Source organism: Portunus trituberculatus, chromosome 16, assembly GCF_017591435.1.
Source record: "Portunus trituberculatus isolate SZX2019 chromosome 16, ASM1759143v1, whole genome shotgun sequence".
NCBI lineage: Eukaryota > Metazoa > Arthropoda > Malacostraca > Decapoda > Portunidae > Portunus > Portunus trituberculatus.
The window spans coordinates 13,414,357-13,437,067 of NC_059270.1; the positions used below are offsets into that span (position 1 = coordinate 13,414,357).

A 22,711-nucleotide genomic window follows, 5' to 3' on the forward strand; every position below is an offset into this window, starting at 1 on the left:
TGTTCTTCATTGTTTTCATTAGTCACACACACACACACACACACACACACACACACACACACACACACACACACACACACACACACACACACACACACACGAAAAAAAACATAAAGAAACACAAATGGAAGCCAAACAAAGACTCGTGAGAATTTTTTTTAGAAAATATACTCGCTCTCATTGTTCTCGATCCTTCCTCTCCTTCATCCTTCATCCGCTCTCACATTCCTCTCCCTTCCCTCTCACCACCCTGTCTCCCTCCATCCTCTCAACTCCTCTTGCATTCACCTGACATAACAACTTCTCGTATCATTATTCCCAGCAGTTTAGAAGGTCTGTGATGACAAAAGAACTTCAGAAAAACCAGAGAAGATTAGTCCCGCCATTATAGAAAACCCTGTTATTCTCACTGTATCATATCGCATCCCTTCATACCAACACTGACGTCTTTTCCTTCTTCGCTCGCTCGCTTATCCAAAGACACAGCGGCCGGCGTTGGTGCCTCGTGTAATTCCCCTCAAGCTTGTTAGTGTATCGGTTTTAAAGGATCACCGGCTAAAGATATTCACAGCGGAGCCTTCCCTTTTATCCCACAGGCCGGTGATGGTATTTTTCGCGGTAACGTTGCTTGTTGTTTACACGAGGCACACCCACGACATCAAAAGGCATCGAAAAACAATTACCCGAAAAGCCGAGTTAACCTAGAGAGGCCAATTCCAGAGAGTGAGGGAGGAGGAGGAGGAGGAGGAGGAAGGGTGAGAGAGAAGGGCAGGGAATGGAGAAAAGAGAACCATTTTTCGAAGGTGAAGGGGGTTTGGCGGACGTGCCTCGGGAGAAGGGAGGTGTTATTTATTTTTTTGGTGTGGAGAGTGGTGGGGTGAGGAGGGAGACCAGAGTGGGAGGAAAGGGAGGGGTGGAGGTGAGGGTATATATAATTATGGAGAGAAGTACGAGTAGGAGAAAAGAGATATATAGGGTGCTTTAGAGAAGGAGATTGACCCAAGAATTACAAAACATCCTTGCTTTACATTTTTTTTTCACTACTTGGAGCGAGTCACTTGTTTGTCTAAGTTGATAACCTTTTCATTTCATTTTTCTTTTTTTTTTTTTGTGCAGTGACCAAATCACATGACATTCAGTACACGTATTTGTCATCCCTTGTTTTTCATGTTATTGCCAAACCTCCACTCAGGATCACCATTAGCAGAATCCTCGGTATTTGCAGTCATTACAACATCCATCGACACGAATCATCCAGTAGCGTCTGTCCTGATGAGCTCCTGTTTTCCCTGCTCAGCTGTACACTAAACTCGTACTAATGTTTAAATGAATATACAATAATAGTTTCAGTGGCATTTTAATGTAATCACCCTTTTATTCTGGAGCACAGTCGATACCGCTCCCATCCTGTCAGCACCATCCGGGCAGCCTCGGCGGTTGGGGAAGGTGGCGGCGCCCTGGGTCTCGTCACAGACAGGCACACGCTGGAAAGCCGCCCCGGGGGAGAGAAACAAAGAGGCGCCATGCCGACAGCGCCAAATCTCTCTCCTCTCCCCCAAGCCTGGCTTCCTCCATCCTGGGGCCACCGTGCCTCCCCCGGGGTGGGTATCTTACACGACCTCACTTTTTAGAAGAATAATGCTTTACACCTTTGTTCTTATTGTGCGAATGCTTTCTTAGTATGATAAAAGCACAGAGTGTCACATGTTCTTTTCTTCTCATAAGGTTCTTTGAACTGTTGAAGTCATCATGAACCTTTGTCTTAAGGGGGTGTGCGTCTGTTAATCACTTCGTTAGCGTCCGTAGTAAAGGACAGGGATATACTAGCAATTGCCGCCCTTTTAAGTGCCACCAAATATCTTCACTACAGGTCCGGCAAGGCTCTCAGGAAGTCATTGGAACGGCCACAATCATTAACTTTATAGAGACCCATAGGCTAACAATGAATGGGGCGAAGTCTCAGTCACTAGAAGGTCCAACTCTTCACCCACTGAGGGCTGGCTGTCGTACCTTAGACAAGCCAGGACAACAGTCCTGCGGGAATTCTTGACGCTACTTGCAAAACTTTTGGTCAGCCGCGCACACGCCCAAAGGTGTCGCAAGGAAGAGCTTGCCACTGCTACACACACACACCTGCACGAAGAGAACATATCTATTATTACACACCTTTTTCCATAAGAATGGCTTTGCCTAATGACTAGAAAATGGAAGGACAGAATGTGTTCCAAAGTGGAGCACATTCTGTCTCTCTATCCCTTCGCGGAGATCTCCATCCTTGGAGATTTCAATGTTAACCAGCAGCGTTGTGTTTCCTCTCCCTTCACTGATCATCCTTGAAGTAGCCTTCAACTTTGCTATCCTCTATGACCAAAAGGAATTGGTACAACACCCTACTCGTATTCCTGACCGTCTTACATATAACCCCAACATTCTTGACATTTTCCTTACTTCTATTTTTTCTAATTAAGCTGTTACGTTATCTTCTCCGTTGGGCTCCTCCGATCACAATCTCATATCTGTATCTTGTCCTATTTCTCCAATCCCTCCTCAGCATCCTCCAAAGCGGAGGTGCCTCCGGCATTCCACCTCTGCTATTTGGGGGACCTGAGGAGGTACTATGATGATTTTCCCTGGAATGATTACTGTTTCTGTGTCAGAAACCCATCTCTGTGTACTGAATGCGTAACAGAAATGGTAGTGTCTGGCATGTAGACGTACATTCCTCACTCTTTATTCAACCTAAACCTTCCAAATCTTGGTTTTACACTACTTATTCTCGTGCTATACATGATAGAGAGGTAGCCCACAAAAGGTACTTGAGCCTTCCATCACCTGAATCTCATGCGCTTTATATTTCTGCCAGGAATCATGCCAAGTCTGTTCTTCATATTTCCAAACACTCCTTCATAAATAGATCATAAATAGAAAATGTCAAAATCTTTCGAAATCCAATTTTTTTCGTGACTTATGCCATCTGGCCAAAAACATCTTCATATTTCCCTACTTTATTTCATCCTGATAGCACCACTGCCATCACATCTGTGTAAATCTGAACTATTCTCTCATACCTTTGCTAATAACTTTACTTTGAATGATTCTGGGCTTGTTCCTGTCTCTCCTCCTTCCTCTGACCATTTCATGCCATCAGTTAAAATTTTCGTAGTGATATTTTCCATGCCCTCGTTGGCCTAAACCCTCAGAAGGCTTGATGGAGTCCTTATTCTAAAAAACTGTCTACGGGCTTGCATCTTGGCTGGCCCGACTCATCCAACTCTGTCTATCGACTTCAACCATTTCCTTCTTGCTGGAAGTTTCTCTACTTTCAGCCTGTTCCTAAAAAGGGTGACTGTTCTAATCCCTCAAACTAACGCCTTATAGCCCTAATTTCTTGCTTGTCTAAAGTTTTTTTTAATATATCCTCAATAGGAAGATTCTTAAGCATCTGTCACTTCACAATCTTCTATCTGATCGCCAGTATGGCTTTCGTCAAGGTCGCTCTACTGGTGATCTCCTGGCTTTCCTTATTGAGTCTTTTCATCCTTTTTTTAGAGATTTTGGTGGAAATTTTGCTGTTGCTTTAAACATACAAAAGCTTTTGATAGTCTGACACAACGTTTTGATCTCAAAACTACCCTCCTACGGTTTCTATCCTTCTCTCTGCAACTTTGTTTCAAGTTTCCTCTCCAACCGTTCTTTTGTTGCTGTGGTAGATGGCCACTGTTCTTCTCCTAAATTTAATCACAGTTATGTTCTTCAGGGTTCTGTCCTGTCACTCACTCTTTTCCTATTGTTCAATAATTGTCTTTTAAACCAAACTTCTTGTCTTATCCATTCATACGCTGATGATACCACCCTACACTTTATTCTTTTAGAAACAACTAATCCTTCAGGAAGTTAGCAGATCAGGCTGGGACGACACAGAGCATCTGATTTCTGATCTTTCTTATTTCTGATTAAGGCAGAGAAAACTTAGTAGTGTTCAATACTTCAAAAAACTCAATTCCTCCATCTATCAAACCGATACAATCCTTTCAGGCAACTATCTCTTCTTCTTCAATGACACTCTACTGCCCCCTTCTTCGACACTGAATATTCTCGGTTTGTCCTTTAATAATATTATAATCTAAACTGGAAACTTCACATACCATCTCTTGCTAAAATAGCTTCTATGCAGTTAAGCGTTCTGAGGTGTCTCCGCCAGTTTTCTCATCCATTAACTGGTAATTATGTACAAGCGTCTTATCTGCCCATATCTGAAGTACTCTTCGCATGTATGGGGGGATTCCACTCACAGTTTTATTAGATAGGGTGGAATCAAAAGCTTTTCATCTCATCAACTTCTCTCCTTTGACTGACTGTCTTCAGCCTCTTTCTCGCTGCCGGAATGTTGCATCTCTCTAACTTTTATCGCTATTTTCATTCTCTTCCGATCTTGCTAACTGTATGCCTCCCTTCCTCCTGCGGTCTTGCTGCACAAGATTTTCTTCTTCCTCTCACTCGTATTCTCTCCAGCTCTTTAATGCAAGAGTTAACCAGTATTCTCAATCATCCATATTTTTTCTGTGGTAAACTTTGGAACTCCCTACCAGCTTTTGTATTTCCAATTTCCTACGGCTTGACTTCATTTAAGAGGGAGGTTTCAAGACATTTATTCCTCTTTTTATTCTTTTGGTTCTCTCAGACCTGCAAGGGGACTGACAACTAATTAAGCTTTTTTTTTCTTTATGTTGCCCCTGGTTAGTTTATCTCCCTTACATAAAAAAGAAAAAAGCCAAAATTATCCAGAATATAAAAGCACCTTGGATTCTTCCTTCTGCGAGAGCTCAAGTCATAGGTAGGGAGAAATACAGAATTAGGCAGAGAGTTCCAGAATTTACAAATAAAAGTGGAAGATTGAGAATGTTGCTTAACTTTTGCATTATGGATGTGGATGAAATATGAGTCTAGAGAAAGTAAAATATCTTGAACATTACTTCTATTTAATTACCCGTCTAAAATGTTACGTGAGAACTTAAGGAGGAAGAGTAATAGTAATAAAATGTGTGGTGTGACTCGCCTGGTACACATCAGGACGGGCTGGTCTCTGGTCGTTGGTCTGTAAGGTGGAAGTCCTCAGGCCCTGGATGAAGATATTGGGAGTGTCGAACTTGATCTGGTGAAGGAAGGAAGCCAGTTAGCGATAATGTCATCAAGGGAATGAAGGCTGCAAGGATCTTCATTATATTTTGCATACTCTCTCTCTCTCTCTCTCTCTCTCTCTCTCTCTCTCTCTCTCTCTCTCTCTCTCTCTCTCTCTCTCTCTCTCTCTCTCTCTCTCTCTCTCTCTCTCGAGTGTGCAAGTCTTAAAAAAACCCTGCGACATTAAATAAAGTTGAAATAATATCCTGCATTTCCTAATTCGTTATTGCAGAGTTTGTATAACGCACAAAGGAGAGGAAGATGCTTGATAGGTATTTCAATATAGTCCTCAAGTAATAGAGATAAAGCCAAGGAAAATGTCTACTGAGTATCGTTGTGTGAGCGTTCTTGATATTCCGAGGCGCTGCTGGTAAAGACGACACGTGGAAAAGCTAGTGGAAGGGTACACGCTGCACCGAAGATTTAATAGAGGAAAATGAGCCAATATGGGAAGTGATGGAAGGTGAAGAGCGTGTGTAAGAGGAGAGAGGTTCATATGCAACATTGACTGAAACTCTCGTGTGTGTGTGTGTGTGTGTGTGTGTGTGTGTGTGTGTGTGTGTGTGTGTGTGTGTGTGTGTGTGTGTGTGTGTGTGTGTGTGTGTGTGTGTGTTCATGATAATCGTTTATTTTATTGGGAATCATTAGATTGAAAATTTACACATATAACCATGAATAAGACAAATAATGACTGAGATGCATAAAATTGTAGTGGTTACATAAAATTCAGATTAAAAATACCATGAATAAAAGAATTTATAGTTACGAAGCGAAATAAGATAGGGCGTAAATCAGTTGTGTATGAATATGTGTAACTTTTTTTTTATGTGTGCTATATTTATCCCACACGAACGAACAAAAATCAAACCTATTTACAGTCAATTTCTCAAAGTGAAAATCTGTAGACTGTTACGTACTCTATCCTTCAAAGCATTACCAGAGAAATAGATACACGATTTCCACGCTGGTAGTCACAAGGTGAGTGCGTGTGTTACGTAACACAGCACTCAGACAAATGTGGTGATAAAATAGCAGTGTTATATGAAAGCTTGTTTTTGCCATGACTGTAACAAATAAGGATTTATGCATCATTTTATATGTTCTTCGTGAATTGTTGAATCAATATAGCCCAAACAATATAAATATCTAAGAAATTGTATGGAAACTAACATATTGAATTAGTAATTATTGTGTCATTATTTCTATGGTATCAGTTATTGCATGTGAATAGTAGTAAGGACATGACAATTAAAGTAACCTCAATTTGAGTGAATCACAATTGGAGAAAAAAATGGACAGTAGAAAAAAGTGACACATGTAATAAGGTTAGAGAATACTATTTAGAATGAAAAAAAAGGGAAGGCAAGACCGAAATTAACACATGCAGAGATTGAAAGAATCGAAAAGATAGAAAGAAGCCAATTATAGAATTTGACGGACTAACAAATTGGCATTAAACTTAGACAAAAATTGAGAATGAGGAACAGAAATTGAAAGAATAAAAAATGACTGATGAAAAATCCTGCGAACTATGATAATAAGGAAATGATGCAAAATACATACTTTATAAAAAAGAATACAAGAAACTGCTCGAAAAAAAAAATTGTCACTAGAAAAGAACATTGAGCTAATTATATTTTATACGTATTAAGGAGAGTTGTCAACAATAAAATAAAAACAGTAAACAAAAATAACTCATTCATATTGCCATTGCCTAATAAAAACGCATAAAAATCAGAAGAAAAAGACCAGTTTAGTCTCCGAGGCGTTTGGTAATGCTGTTTTGAAACCGTTAATGTCACAAACAGGAGGGAATAAGGTCGAGCACGTTGTTATCTTATGTGTAGAATATTCTGCTTTTTTTTCAAGTCGTCTGTTACACACAAACTCCACAACAATGGCGCGTCTTGTAAAAAGTGTCAGCATCCCAGCAAGATATTATGAATGAATCCAACTTTTGTTTCTGTCAACGAGAAGCATTGTAGTGAGAAGTTAAGGCAGTTTTGCTGAGGACTCTTCATGTGGTTTATGCATGCGACTCATATTGAATTATTAGAGAACCAGAATACGTTGCTGTGGTGAGAAATTGATGTAGTAAAAGAAACACACACACACACACACACACACACACACACACACACACACACACACACACACACACACACACACACACACACACACACACACACACACACACACACACACACACAGAGAGAGAGAGAGAGAGAGAGAGAGAGAGAGAGAGAGAGAGAGAGAGAGAGAGAGAGAGAGAGAGAGAGAGAGAGACAGAACAGCAGACAGAGAGAGAGAGAGAGAGAGAGAGAGAGAGAGAGAGAGAGAGAGAGAGAGAGAGAGAGAGAGAGAGAGAGAGAGAGAGAAATCAAGCACAAAGAAAAAAAAATTACCAACAGACAGAAAGACACAGTCGCAAATAGACAAGAGATAGTGCAGGACTTAACAGAATGAAAATGACGAGGTTTAACTGTTCATGATCACACATACAGCCAGCCTGAGATGTGACGCAGGTGGAAGTGCAAGGCGGGCAGCAGCATCAGAGCAGGACGGGGCGTGGAGGTGGTGAAGCGCAAGGCAGAGGATCGAGGGATAACGGGAGACAGGCATTGTGGCTTGGACTGGTGGAAGGAAGGACAGGAGGAGCGGAGGGAAATGTGTGTATTGAAGGGAAAACCAGCACGTCGGGAAGAGAAGGATGATCTGCGGGCAAAAGCTGGTGTGGCACTCATCGCCTGACATCCTCGCTACACGTGTCACCTTCCGCCATACACACGGACGGAATCTTTCTTACTGTAATTCTTTACTTCATATAAAGGAAATTCCCTCAATCAGCTCGTCTTGTATCATTGAGGTGTTCCAGCACGTTTGTGGCGAAAAGTATGAAATGTAGCATACTGAGAGGTAGTTATTGGACAGATTCTGACGGACACGATGTACATAAATGCTGTGCATCGATACAAATCAATTCGAAATAAATAGAACTCATAGGAATGTTAATATTTTGGGTGACTGAAACACTCATTTGTAGAAAAGTTTTGTTATATAGAATAATCTCTTGAACGGCTACATAATCTGTGCGTCAATATAAATCAAACACATGAGCAGAGAGAGACGTTAATATGCTAGGTGACTGAAACATGATAAAGCCGTGAGGAGCTGTTTATCCGAAGTCCACCGGCTCATGTGGAGACAATGGTGTGATAAGCAAGCGTCAGTCAGCGCCGCGAGAACGTCACCTGCAGCCCTAACACGCAGCTGTGCATCGCCGAAGGACAGGAAACTATTTGCTGCACCGCACTAAATTTCACATTTACGTTTTAATTACGTTAGAACAAAGACGTGCATCAGTAATAAAATCTGCATATGAAAAATTATAAACCTGAATTTTCCCACGTAGAAGTACAGAAGCGAAAGTCTGTATTTACTCGACACGGTGGGGAGAGCAAAACAAGATTTCCGAATTATTTTGATACACTCAGTCTTGCAAGAAGTAGCGTGGTAAAAGTGAAGGATGGTGTAATCAACGAGACTTCCTTTCACGGTGAGACACGGTTTCTTTTCACGGCAAGAGAAACGGGTCGGAGTGATATTACACACACGGAGAATGTCGCCCCACCAATTAAGTGTCTGCAACTCTGCCGGATAAATATATAAATAGTACTGCTACATATTTAATAATACTAAGTCTCATCCCTCCTCTGGACACCTTCCTTCCCCACCCACGCTCTCTCTCTCTCTCTCTCTCTCTCTCTCTCTCTCTCTCTCTCTCTCTCTCTCTCTCTCTCTCTCTCTCTCTCTCTCCAATTTTTAGCAATTCACCATATCCGTCATCCCCTTATCAGCTCTGCGTTGCCTTACTATATATGAAGAATTGATTTCGTCTCGATGACTAAGTTTCTAAGTATTACATATTCATAATGTTTTGGGAAAACGTCTTAAGTGGATATTCTTATGCATGAAGATTATTGTGACCCTGTTCATTACTGAGAAAAGAAAGCTGAATGTGACGGAAACACTTCAGGATTTGAGTCAGAGTTGTGTAAAACATTCTGATCCTGTTAATTGTATTGATGAATTTTAATATATGAAAAATGAAAAATATAATTCTACATAGTTAAAGTAATATATGCTCCTTTTCAAATAGATGATATGATTATAACCTTTAAGTGACATGATATAACTGCATTACAGACAGTAAAACATTGTGACTCAATCTATCTGGATACATATGTGTTTCATCTGTACAGCTTTGACTGCCTTGATTTAATGATAGCACATGATATCTTGTAATCTCGCTCCAATATATCTTCTTATTAAGTGTCGTTAGTGTCAGTGTAACTTTTTGTTGTATGTTGTGGGAGCGAGAGGACAGCTATTGTCACATTACACGTATTTCTTTGTGTTTAATCAAGAGATTTTAACATAGTGCAATGTGCGATATTCAAGTTCTCAAGGGAGTCTATTTTTATCCTGATGATATTTTGACAAAGATTCTGAACCAGCAACGGAGAAAGCACCTATAAGAAATTAATTAATCATGACTGTTGTCTTTGAAAACTTTACTCCATTGTTAAGCTGATGTTTTGGCTTTCCACATTATGGATCTCTATCCTGCATAACGAAAAGGAGACGTGACAAACTGAAAAGAGAAGCAAGCACTGGCCGGACTGAAATACTAGATTCGAAACAATTAGACAGTAAACACACACACACACACACACACACACACACACACACACACTCACCATGCCTCCTCTGGACTGCAAAATAAAGTCATGCAGGCAACGGGCAGAGATGGTTCCAGCACGAGACTCCAAAGCGACTCCCTGCGGCGCGGTGATCTCCAGGCTTCGAGTGAGTGACTCCAGCAGAAGTGAATCCTTCACCGGAGCTGTCACGTGTGCTGTCTGTACCGAGCCGCTGAACACCGCGCCGCCTTCACCTATGCCGGGGAAAAGAGGGAACGATTACTGCCAAGAATGTATTGCCAAACGGTCACAAAAAAATGCACCTTATTTCTCAGATTTTCGTAATACAATAATTAGTGTTAGTGGTTTGTGTTTTCGGTTGGCGGTGTTTGTATTAGTGTTGAGTGGCGAGACAAGGGAAGGAGGACTATAGAGATGGTGTGAATTCGTGCCAAGTTTACTGTTTAGGCCGAAGCTTGTCCTTGACCGTCGTTGACTGAGAGTTGCTGCTGTTGTATAAGATTACTCTTGTATTACGTTTTTGTGTAGTGACACCCCGTTATGTATGAGAGTGATGGTAAAGCGCCGACACTTACGACTACTCACTTCATGCATGCTGGGTAACACAGGGCCGCTGTTTACCCGTGCGAACTGAGTCAACTGAGTAAAATGGCTGTGGCTCGGTATTGAAGGATCTGTTGATTAATTCTCACATCTGCATCCCTCTGTTAGCACCTCAGAATATTACCTACTCATGAACACATTTGTAATTGATCCAAACAAATATACAGATTCAAGGTTTCGTATCATTAACAGGAACGAACAATGAAACAATGTACCAGTTAGAGATACCCAAATTATTGCTTTGGCTCCGTAACATGCAACTTGACGTCACAATGTCACAATTCTCTTTATGTTTGTATTTTAACCCACGGATAACCTCAATCTCTTCCGTCCTTGAAGTATGGAACATCTTTTGAAGATTGCGATATAAATTCAATCTTAGTCCTATTGTCTACTGGTACGGAAGAATGTACAGTGGAACCATGCGTGCTTTGGGGTCCGAGGGATCTCCAAGCGCACGGGTTCGAATCCTGTCCACGGTCCGAGTGTAGGTTGGGCTTCCTCACTCGGGACAACGTTTTCCTAGCGGGTGGGCTTTGAGATAAGAGGTACCCTAAAAGTATCCCCTTTAGCCCAGAAATTCCCGTGAAAAGCTCACATGGTATAAAAAAAAAAACTAGACAGAAAAATAAATAAAATAAAACATAAATAAAATAAACAAGAAGTAATGAAAAATATATCAATGACACTGAGCTGTAAATTTATTCCTATTTCTATTGTGGGTCGCTACAAATGAGTGATGAATATTCAAATGAAATAAACACAACTATGATACAGAAAAAAGAATAAATAACAAATAAATAGTAAATAGAAATAAGCTAATTGTGCTGCAAACTTATTTTTAGCCATTCTCTGCCACTACAAATGAAAGATAGACAAGGAGACTAAATAAACAAAACGAAGCATGTGTAAAATAAGCAAACGAATAACTGATATTGGAGAGAGAAAGTAAACGAAGGCCATTGTAGATTTAATACTAGTCTTGCTGCTTCCATCTACATTTTGGATAATAAATGAATAAATAAAGGAATAAACAGCAGTAAGAAAGAAAAGAAAAATGATAAGCTAAAAGAAAAAAAAACGAATGAAACAACAACAACAACAACAACAACAACAACAACAACAACACATGGATACAAATAATAAAAACAGACAAACAAAAATCCCATAAATAAGTCTCGTCTATTCCCTTTTCTCCTGCATAATCTCTCTCTCTCTCTCTCTCTCTCTCTCTCTCTCTCTCTCTCTCTCTCTCTCTCTGTGTGTGTGTGTGTGTGTGTGTGTGTGTGTGTGTGTGTGTGTGTGTGTGTGTGTGTGTGTGTGTGTCTGTCTCTCTCTCTCTCTCTCTCTCTCTCTCTCTCTCTCTCTCTCTCTCTCTCTCTCTCTCTCTCTCTCTCTCTCTCTCTCTCTCTCTCTCTCTCTCTCTCTCTCTCTCTCTCTCTCTCTCTCTCTCTCTCTCTCTCTCTCTCTTACTTACTTACTTGAGCAAGTCTCGCGTGCATTGACTTGATTAACGTATATGACTCGCACATCACCTTTGCTAATACGCGGCGGGGATCGCAGGGAGTATTATGGAGGCGTAAACTTTGTAGCGCGCAGGAATAGTTATGTGGTGGTGAGTAAGGATCGGCGTCATAATAACAGGATTACACACACCAACACGCTAAGTATGGCGCCCTTTGAAGACTACCACCACCACCACCACTACTACTATGCCACTACGGGGTGCTGGCAGGGGACTTTGAGGGAGAAAGAGAGTGAGAGTGTGTGTTTGTGTGTGGTGGAAGGAGAGGGGAGGCGGGCATAAATAGACATAGGCATAAGAAGGAACAGACAGAAAGAGAGAGAGAGAGAGAGAGAGAGAGAGAGAGAGAGAGAGAGAGATTGAGGAAAAACTGCAATGATTTAGGAAGCCATCAGAATCAGGAGTTGGAAAGAGAGGAGGGAGTGTTGTGAATTACCTTCTGTGAAAACACTAATTTACTTATTTCACTCATAGAATCTTCAACCTCCTCTCCCTTCAATCCCTCCCTCCCTCCCTTCCTCCCTTTCACCCTCCTCCCTTGCCTGACAGTAATTTGGTTTATTCTTGTCTAAGTTTTTTTTTTCTCGTCTTTCTTTCTCTGCGTTTCTGAAAAAAAGTGATTGATTTCAGATTCTTACCCATGGAATGTCTTTGTGTGTGTGTGTGTGTGTGTGTGTGTGTGTGTGTGTGCGTGCGTGTGGGTATCGATGGATGGGTGTGCCTGTCTGTGTGCGTATGTGTGTACGATCGTATGACATTTCAAGACTCAAACAAAAGATAAATAACATGGTATTTCTTTTTTTGTTTGATATTTGTTACAACACGGTAGACTTTTCTCGGTTGAGGAAGTTTCATTTGGTGTACAGAGACACGAGTGCAAAGATAACAGGACTGCGGCTTGCTTGAAAAGTGCAAAAATCTAATATACCAATCCATTTATGTGCGTAGGGGAAGCAAGGGAGTGGAGAGGGAGAAAGGAAGACGGAGAAAGGAAGGGAACAGCAAGTGACTCTCAACTGAAAGGTACACAGTGGCGACAGAACAACTGAACTAACGCTAGTAGAATGAAAAGAAAAAAAACACACGAAGTTAAGAGAGAAAATGAAAGAAGTAAAATGAAGAGTACGGAGAAGCGAGTAAACTTTTTAAAGGGCGCAGGAAGTCGGGTACAAGAGAATTAATGTTAAATAATAAGAGTTGGAAGGTTTATTGTGCGAGTGAAAACTTTGCTTGTACTGTGCTCGTGTTTGGTAGTGGTGGTATTACTGTTGTTGGTGTTGTTATTGGTGGTGGTGGTGGTTGTGGTGGTGGTGGTGGTGGTGGTGGTTTGCTGCTCCTGATATTGTTGCTGGTGTTGTTTCTGCTTCTGTTCATGTTAGTGGTGTTCAACTAGATTAATTGATCGTTGTTGTTGTTTTGTTGTTATTGTTGTTGTTGTTATTGTTGTTGTCTTTGGTAATGCAATTATTAGCAGGGATGATAGTAGTGGTAGTAGTAGTAGTAATAATAGTAGTTGTGGTAATAGTACAAGTAGTAGAAGTAGTAGTAGTAGTAGTAGTAGTAGTAGTAGTAGTAGTAGTAGTAGTAGTAGTGCTAGTAGTAGCAACAGGAATAGTGGTGGGAGCAATAGTTACAGTAGTGTAACGTGGATTTTTGTGGTTTGATACATGATGAGGAAGTTAGACTAGTTAACCGTGAAAGTCTCTGACGCTCTCACTGCCCTTGGCTTTCAAAAATACTCTGCAGAGAATTGCATACTAACTGGCCAAAGAATTCAGTCAAACAATAATAATATGTAACATTAATATCAGAGAAAGATGCCATTGTGGGTTACAGCAAGAGCAAATACGGAATAGGAGATCTCTAGAAATATTATGTAGTGCGGTGGCAGCCAATAAGTTTTTCTTTTTCATTTCTTTAATTTGTTAATTATTATTTTTTATAAAATATGTCCGGCAGAGAAGTCGGCACAGTAACAGTTCTCGTTAATGCTAGTTTGTTAATAGTTTCGCTACATAACATTTAGCAACATAATAACGAAAGTTAAAATAGAAATCCTCCTTGATTGAAAGCTCAAGTAACTCACCCTTGACTGTCAGTTGTCTGGCACCCACCAACACTTCGTCCTGCGTGGCTGAGAAGAGCAGACGGCCCTGCTTGTCGCGGATCACCAGTTGGTCTGAGGTGCACTGCATGGCCTCAGAATCTGGAGAGAAAGAAAAGAGATCATTGTGAGGAGCGAAGCGTTAAGAGAGAGCAAAGCTGTTTAACGATTTCATATACCTCTTGATACAGTATTGTAGACTGGAGGGATGGTATGACTAGCGTGATTAGTAAAAGAGCGACAAATACAAGAGTAAGACATAGAAATAATAAGTGAGAATGTAAGAGAATAACACACGTAAGGCAGGAAAGGAGAAAGATTTTACTGTTAGACAAAGGAGAGATTAAAGTAAACACAATACTGTATGTATTGTGTTTGCTTAATCATCCCTAAACAACCACTTGACCATCCGCTATCTATGCCTTCCTCTGTCCTCTTCCTCCTCCTCCTCCTTCTCCTCCTCCTCTTCCTCCACGTGGGTGTCTGGCTGGGAAGGAGAGTCACGCATCATTTGTGGTCCAATTTACCAGTCGACTGGATTTAGGAGTGAATGTAGTGGCCGTCACAGCCTTGCAGACCCGACGGCGGCCAAGAGAGGATTAGCCTGCCGGGAGAGTAATTATCTCCCTCCCTCTCCACACCTCCACCTTCTCCTCTTCCTCCTCCTCCTCCTCCTCCTCCTCCTCCTCCTCCTCCTCCTCCTCCTCCTCTTCCTCTTTCTCTTTCTCACTTTTATCATGATCTTTGCTTTTTCTTATTATTTTCTGACTTTCTGCTAATTACTCTTTCCTTTTCTGTTGTTATTCTTTTACTTTCTATTTTGCATCTCCTTCCTACGAATATTTATCTTCTTCTCTTATATCCTTTACATGTCGTTCTCTTTTGTCTCTTCTTCTCATGATTCCTTCTTTTATTCGTCATTTTCAGACTTTTTTTTGCCTTTCTTAATTCTTGTTCCATTTGTCCATGATTTTCTTTCACGTTAGTCTTTTCCGAATGAGTTTCCGGCATGAGAATCCATCCTGTTCCTCTCAATCTCCTGCTTTTAATTGTCATCTCTCTTCTTCCACCGTGTGTGTCGCCAATGTTCTACGTCATAAATAGTCTCTCATCATTGTCGTCTTCGTCGCCGCATCATTGTCTCATTTCCTCTAATGTGCACTAGTCTTTTTCCTATTTCTCTTCTCTCTCTGCATCTTGTACGTTTATTTTCTTCCTTGTCTCCTTCGCTTTCCTTAAGACAGTACAAACAGTATTTCCAGCCAGAATATGATGCGTTTTTAAATCTACAATCTATATAATCAAACACTTAGTGAAGTGAATTAATCTCCTCGTATAACTCACCTAAGATAATGTAACCTAACCCTGGGATGAAAACGCGAACGCCACTTCACTATCGCTGGATATGAGAGAGTGAAATCCAATGGCATATACAATGTAGTTAAAGGGCGGCTACATAAAAATATACCTAGGGAATTTTACTGCAAATATTACACAGACGGATCGCACAGATTACTTGACATTATATCGCTGGGAATGAAAAGCTAAAAAGTGGCATAATTGCATAAAAAGTGGTTAAAATTTCTGGTAAATCCAATACTCTCTCTCTCTCTCTCTCTCTCTCTCTCTCTCTCTCTCTCTCTCTCTCTCTCTCTCTCTCTCTCTCTCTCTCTCTCTCTGTGTGTGTGTGTGTGTGTTGTTTTGGTGCGTGCGTGCGAGTGTCTCATCACAGTGTCCCTTTCATATATTTTTTTTTGCTTCGTTATTAAAAATGATGGCTTTGCTGGAGCCTTCGCGCGTGTCAGTAATCCCCGGGGCGACACGGCGTCCCTGCTAGCGCCGCCGACGGCCTAATGAATTGCTGCGGGGAAATCAACCGTAAATCCTCTTGTTCATTTGCACAGGACGGGAATGTCGCTGCTCTCTTGACCCCTTGTTGCAGAGAGAGAGAGAGAGAGAGAGAGTGTGTGTGTGTGTGTGTGTGTGTGTGTGTGTGTGTGTGTGTGTGTGCGCGCGTGCGGAGGCGGGGTAAAAGAGTGACAAGATGAACGAGTGCACAATAGATTCGCCAACATCTGCAGTGGACGAACAGGGCGAGGGAGTGACGATCAGAGGCAGGCAGGCACTGAGGGAGGATTCTTGCCATTCAGACTGAAGCTTCTACTTGAGGACGGTTCTTGCCTGTCTGTTCGGTGACGTCCCTCTCTCGACATTGGCCAAAAGTACAGACCCTTGATAACTATTTGCGGAAAAGACCGGCGTTACATGCGTCATCACACGTCTCGAACTAAGGACCACGAGTACCTAACCTGCTTGTCAAAACACACTCACACACACACACACACACACACACACACACACACACACACACACACACACACACACATTTTAAGTTTTAATTTAATGGCCCGCACTAAATTTACGAAGCCGTCTTAGCGAGTCTTAACTATAAAACGTTTCATAGGAAGAAAAAAGTAATAGTGCACTTTGATCTTGAAATTTCTACATCTGTCATGAATTCTTACGGATGCAAAGTAAACTGCTAATGACAGACTGGACTGGGGAACGATAAGTAGATAGATCGGTGGATATGCATGAGCAGGCGGCTTGGTGAAATGGTATGGATAGGTAGATGGATGCACGGATGGATGGATAAGAGAATGGATAGTTGGATGGATGAGGGAATAGCCAGATGGGTGGGTGAGTGAATTGGTGTATGGATACGTATTTTGATCAGTGGATAATTCGGTGGATGGTTTAGTGGCTGGATGAGTGAAGGACATGTGTGTGATAAGGTGTGTGGATGAATAAAGTGTAGATGATGGGTTTATTTTGAATGATTAAATTGATGGATGAACTGAAAAATGGTTATGTGGAATGAGGATGGAGGGAGGATACATGGGTGAATGGATTAAAGGTCCAGTTGTGGTTGTGGATGGGTGTATCATCATAAAGGTGTATCATTATTGGGTGTAGCATGTGAATAGATGGATGTGGTTGAGTGGTTCAGTGGATGGGTGGATTGGATGTGGTTTAATAATTAGTCGATGAGCTGGCAAACGTTATATTGGTGTATATGAATCAACATGTTGCTTTCAAGAACTCTAATCCAAAGCCACCTGAGTCTAGAGACCTTTTCGAGACTTAATGGTTTGTGAATCAAGTGTCTCGAGTACCAAACCTCCTGAGGCTGAACCGTCTTGAAGATCTTGTTTCACCAGAGGCCTACATGAACTGAATACCATCCACCCTACTACCACGTGACTGTAAACCAAATTTTGTTAGTCTACACTAAGCAAATGCATGAAGAAATTTAGTGACTCGTCCCCTCACACCAATAATTCTATAACTTCGTTCCAACCCACATCCCTCACAGGAGTTGCAATACCACCACCACCACCACCACCACCACCACCACCACTGACTTGTTTATACAGTCACAGCCTTCAGAGCCTAAGCTACTTACACTGCCGAACTTAATCCAGACCACAACCTCGTTTCACTGGCACCAACAACAACGTATTTCACACACAAGAGGAGAATCAAAACAAATTCTTTTACTTATTAATTCTCTCTCTCTCTCTCTCTCTCTCTCTCTCTCTCTCTCTCTCTCTCTCTCTCTCTCTCTCTCTCTCTCTCTCTCTCTCTCTCTCTCTCTCTCTCTCTCTCTCTCTCTCTCTCTCTCTCTCTCTAATAATAATAATGATGATAATAATAATAACAATATAATAACTATACAACTATTACTAATGATGCTAGTACTAATAACAATAATAATACAACTATTACTACTACTGTTAATACTTATACTATAACTGTTACCACTACTACTATTACTAATACTATAACTACTACTACTACTACTACTACTACTACTACTACTACTACTACTACTACTACTACTACTACTACTACTACTACTACTACTACTAATTATAATGCTACACTGCCTCTCACACCTCCATCCTTCCTATTGCTACGATCTATGCATTTGAGTTTGGAAAACATTTTTTTTTCTCATCCTCCTTCTACTATTATCATCGTTACTCATTTCCAGTAGTAATATTAGAAGTGGTGGTGGTGGTAGTGATGGTGGTGGTAATAGTAGTCGTAAAAGTAGTAGTAGTAGTAGTAGTAGTAGTAGTAGTAGTAGTAGTAGTAATAATGGTAGTAGTATTCTATCTATATGTATACCAATCCGGCAATACCACACACACACACACACACACACACATTAAGCTTTCTTAAACATACGTTGTCACTCGCTATGACGCATTTTTCCAGAACTATTTAAGTAGTAGTACTAGTAGCAGTAGTAGTAGTAGTAGTAGTAGTAGCAGGAAGACAATAAGAACATAAGAAAAATAAGAATTAGAAAGAAGCTGCAAGAGACCGCTGGACCTACACGTAGAAGTCTCGTGTTTGTTTGTTATAGCCTATAGCGCCTGTAGGTCTTCTTGAAGACCTACGCTGTCCAGCTTCCATCCATTAGTGGCGCAGGCAATTTTATTTATAGTGGTACCCATATTAGGGCCCATATCACCACCCAGGCGCATCTTTGGTGTAAGGCAATTACACCTCCACCTAGAACTTGGGTATCATGGTGACATGCAGGTAACTTTGAACCACTCGTTAAATGTTTCAACACGGCACGTGGTGGGATTTGAACCTACGCATGGACGTCTGCCCGATCCCACGTTCACCACTTTATCCACTACTCCATCGCCTCCCTGTAAACAAAACTAATCTTCTTTTAAAGCTCCTATTAACTGAGCACTAACAATATGATTACAGAGTCCGTTCCATTCATCGCCTATTTCCTTTTCCTTCTACATCTACTACCACTCTCCATCCTTCTCTCTCTTCATTTCTCCTTCCTTTAATCTTTTCCTTTCCTCATTTTTTCCCCCGCTCTTACTACCACAATCTACGCATTTCAGTTTGGGAAATTCCTGGAAACTCCTGAAAACCTTGAAAATTGATGGATATATTGTCAAAATCCTGTCCACGGTCTGAGTGTAGGTTGGGCTTCCTCACTCGGGGCAACGGTTTCCTAGCGGGTGGGCTTTGAAATAGGAGGTACCCTTAATAAGTATCCCCTTTAGCCCATAAATTCCCGCGAAAAGCCCACATGGTAAAAAAAAAAAAAAAAAAAACACTGAGAGGAGGTCTCAGTCTGGATCTTGGTGAAGGTGGTGTGCTCTCGGAAAAAGGGGGAGGCTACAACTATCTATTTACTTTTTTTATGCATTTTGTTCATTATCTCTATTTTGGTGGTTAATGCTGGTCTTCTTTTACGATTGCATAAGGAAACCTGAGGAAGATTAGCTAAATAATAATATATAGATACGTAGGAATGCACGGAAAATACACATTTCGGTTCTTTTGTTTGCGAAACGCGAATCATTTTACAAAACGAGGGAAGAAAGGTCATTCCCAAATTAAAACGCATTACATATTCCGCCTTGCCATATACTTAAACTAATAACCAAAGTATGAGAATATTACGGAATTGAAAAAAAGAAAGTGGTTTTTAGGAATGACGTCACAAAACTTGTAATATCAAGAAAAAACACAGCCAAGTTAGATTCTATTACATTTTATTAATACAAAAAGAGGTCTTTGTAAATCAATGATGAAAGAAACAGATTCCTAGTCGCATATATATATATATATATATATATATATATATATATATATATATATATATATATATATATATATATATATATATATATATATATATTTTTTTTTTTTTTTTTTTTTTTTTTTTTTTTTTTTTTTCAGTATTGCAACAACGGAGTTTTAAAAAATTTGAAAACAAGAATATTTGCACTAAATTTTATGGGATGTATAATCATATGTGAATGGGTGTCTGGGTTGGAGTGTTATGTGAATGAATAAGTGGATTAGTGAATGGATGGGTGAGTGGGCCGTTGCATGGGTGGATGAGTAAATTGATATGAGAGTTTGAATTGCTGGATAAATTAATCAGTCAGTGGACTGTTGATTTCCTGAGTGAGTGTAGGGTGCGAGTTATAGGGTGTATGGAAGACGCGAGGTGTAGATGAGTAAACTGGCGGATGTATGAGAAAGTGGTAAGATGGATGAGTATAAATGACTGAGTAGGTTAATGAAGGATGATTGAACAGTGGAAACATGAGTGGATGGACTAATAGTTGGCTGTGGTTGATAATGGGTTGGTCAGTGTGTAGTGAGTAACAGAATGGACAGTTTGGCAGGTAGATCGTTCCGTGAGTGTGGGTGAGATGATAGAGTGAGTGTTGGTAGACGTGTTAGCGGGTAAGAAAAACAGATTGACTAGTGTATGAACCATTGCGTTATGTATGGTAGGTGGATGGGTGGATGTGGGGCTAAATAAGTGGCTTTACAGGTTGGGTGAGTGAGAGTCGTTGAATAGGTGTTATAGTTGTGGGTGGGTGGATGTGAGTGTGTGGATATGGTAGAGTGGTTAATGGGTCAGTATGGTTGAGTAAGTCTTGGATGTGGCTGGTGAACATTATATGAGTACCATCCACCCCAGTACCAAGAACCCGTAAAACCATTGATAGGAATTCATTTATTTTGTGGTATTGTCATTTTTGATATGCGTTTGTTTCTCTGTTTCACTGTTTTGTTCTTTTATTCTATTTTCTTTCGTTTTCCCCTTACTACTACTACTACTACTACTACTACTACTACTACTACTACTACTACTACTTGTCCTGTTCATCTCTCTCTCTCTCTCTCTCTCTCTCTCTCTCTCTCTCTCTCTCTCTCTCTCTCTCTCTCTCTCTCTCTCTCTCTCTCTCTCTCTCTCTCTCTCTCTCTCTCTCTCTCTCTCTCTTGCTCAGAATCCAATAATGAATTGTTACTTGATTCCTATCTCACTAATCACCAGCTTGAAGAGGACAGCACACACACACACACACACACACACACACACACACACACACACACACACACACACACACACACACACACACACACACAATCGTACATTTATTTATTTTTTTTTTAATACCCAGAAATTTTTAACAACCTCTGCATTTCTCTTTTATTCGTTTGGTCGTCATTGTATAACTTTTTGATTTATATTTTATCCTCGTTTCAGTTTATTTCTTATGTGAATAATAAGTCTTGTATATGTATGCTTTTTGTTAAACGAGGTAGATTTTTTAGTACGCTCCGGTTTGATAAGTCTTTCTATCTCCCAGAAGTATCACGTGGCTCAGAGGAGTGGGCGTGTTGTGCTGCTGCATAATGAGAAGCTCCATTCCCTGTGGCTCTCTGCTCATTACTAAGTGTACTGCTTTACCTTCACAACTTACCCTTTCTGTTCTCAATCTGCAGTATTCCGGTACACAGACAGAGACCCTGACAGACAAACGGACAGCCAACCAGCCAAACAGAAAGCCAGATAGTCAGATAGATAGGTAATCAGTCAGCTAACCATCTAGGCAGACAGTAAAGTAGACTGAAAAGCAGGTAGATTGTTAGATTAATGGAATAGTGAATGGGAATCGATAGAAAAATCAGTGAGGGTTGAATTGTTGTTGAGTTTATGGATAGGTGAGTGAATGTGTAGGTGGAAGGATGACATGGATGGGTGAATTGGCGTGTGGATGGATATTTGGCTGAGAGAAGAGATGAATGAATAAATGAATGGGTAAGTGAGTGTGCGTGTGTATGATGGATTTGTACTTGTGTTGCTATCTCAAGGAACCCCTCAGTGTTTCCTCGTGTGTCCTGCTAATATTGCATGGATTTATTACGATAACAGGCCGATGTTTATGAAATGTTAAGAAAATAGAAGTACCATAACAGTTACGTTCATCATCACTATTAACAACAAAGCACCACCAGTACCATCGCTAGTATCAGCTACAAGAATAACTAATTGAATGTTTAATGAAATTGTCGCAGAGCATGATAGATAACACGTAACTCAACATTGCATAATTATTACATGTATCACATTCTGCAACGAGGAGAATCAAGAATAAGAGGACTGTAAAATAATAAGTGGCTACTGTACCATTCTATTTATAGCAGTGACCTCTTTATTTCATTCATTGGACAAGCACGCAGCATACCGCTGGACTTCAGAACGCAGTGACACGCCTTCCCCATGCATGTAGAACGAGCGCAGCCGGCACCAGCGACAAACTCTCGGTGGAATCTCGACAAAAACAGAGAATAGGCAAGTGCAGTTCTGGGGAAGCATTAATTTTCAAGTAAACGAAGCGTAACTTTGAGAATTCCAATCCCAAGGAGAAAACGAATAAAAGAGTAAATTTTGCATCAGAGTTTGTGTCGGCGTGAAGCGTGGTGATATTCTCCGGTGGTTTATTATGACGTGAGGAGGTGAGAGCTTAGAAGGCAATGGACGCTAACAGGGAAGGATGACTCTTTTATTTCAAGATGCATGTAACTTATCAAGTAAAGTAGTTATTTTTGTTTCTGTTACCAGTTGTTGTTGTTATTGTTGTTGTTATTGTTGTTGTTATTGTTGTTGTATTTGACTTGCCATTTCATTTTTTTTTTTTCATATGACAGTGAAGAGAAATAGTCGCT

At 40.7% G+C, this 22,711-nt stretch overlaps 1 protein-coding gene across 5 annotated transcripts in view; it reads right to left on the reverse strand.

Moving 5' to 3' along the window:
* Positions 1-24: 24 nt before the first annotated feature.
* The window catches only part of LOC123504550 (delta-sarcoglycan-like), a 232,191-nt gene continuing 209,504 nt past the window's right edge, over positions 25-22,711 (reverse strand). For all 5 annotated transcript variants that reach the window (XM_045255157.1, XM_045255155.1, XM_045255156.1 and 2 more), the window contains 4 exons: positions 14,117-14,236; positions 9,939-10,135; positions 5,057-5,152; positions 25-2,133 (listed from right to left, as the gene is read on the reverse strand). In XM_045255157.1, the coding sequence (XP_045111092.1) occupies positions 2,053-2,133; positions 5,057-5,152; positions 9,939-10,135; positions 14,117-14,236 (494 nt within the window). In that variant the 3' untranslated portion in view covers positions 25-2,052. The remainder of the gene's footprint in view (positions 2,134-5,056; positions 5,153-9,938; positions 10,136-14,116; positions 14,237-22,711) is intronic.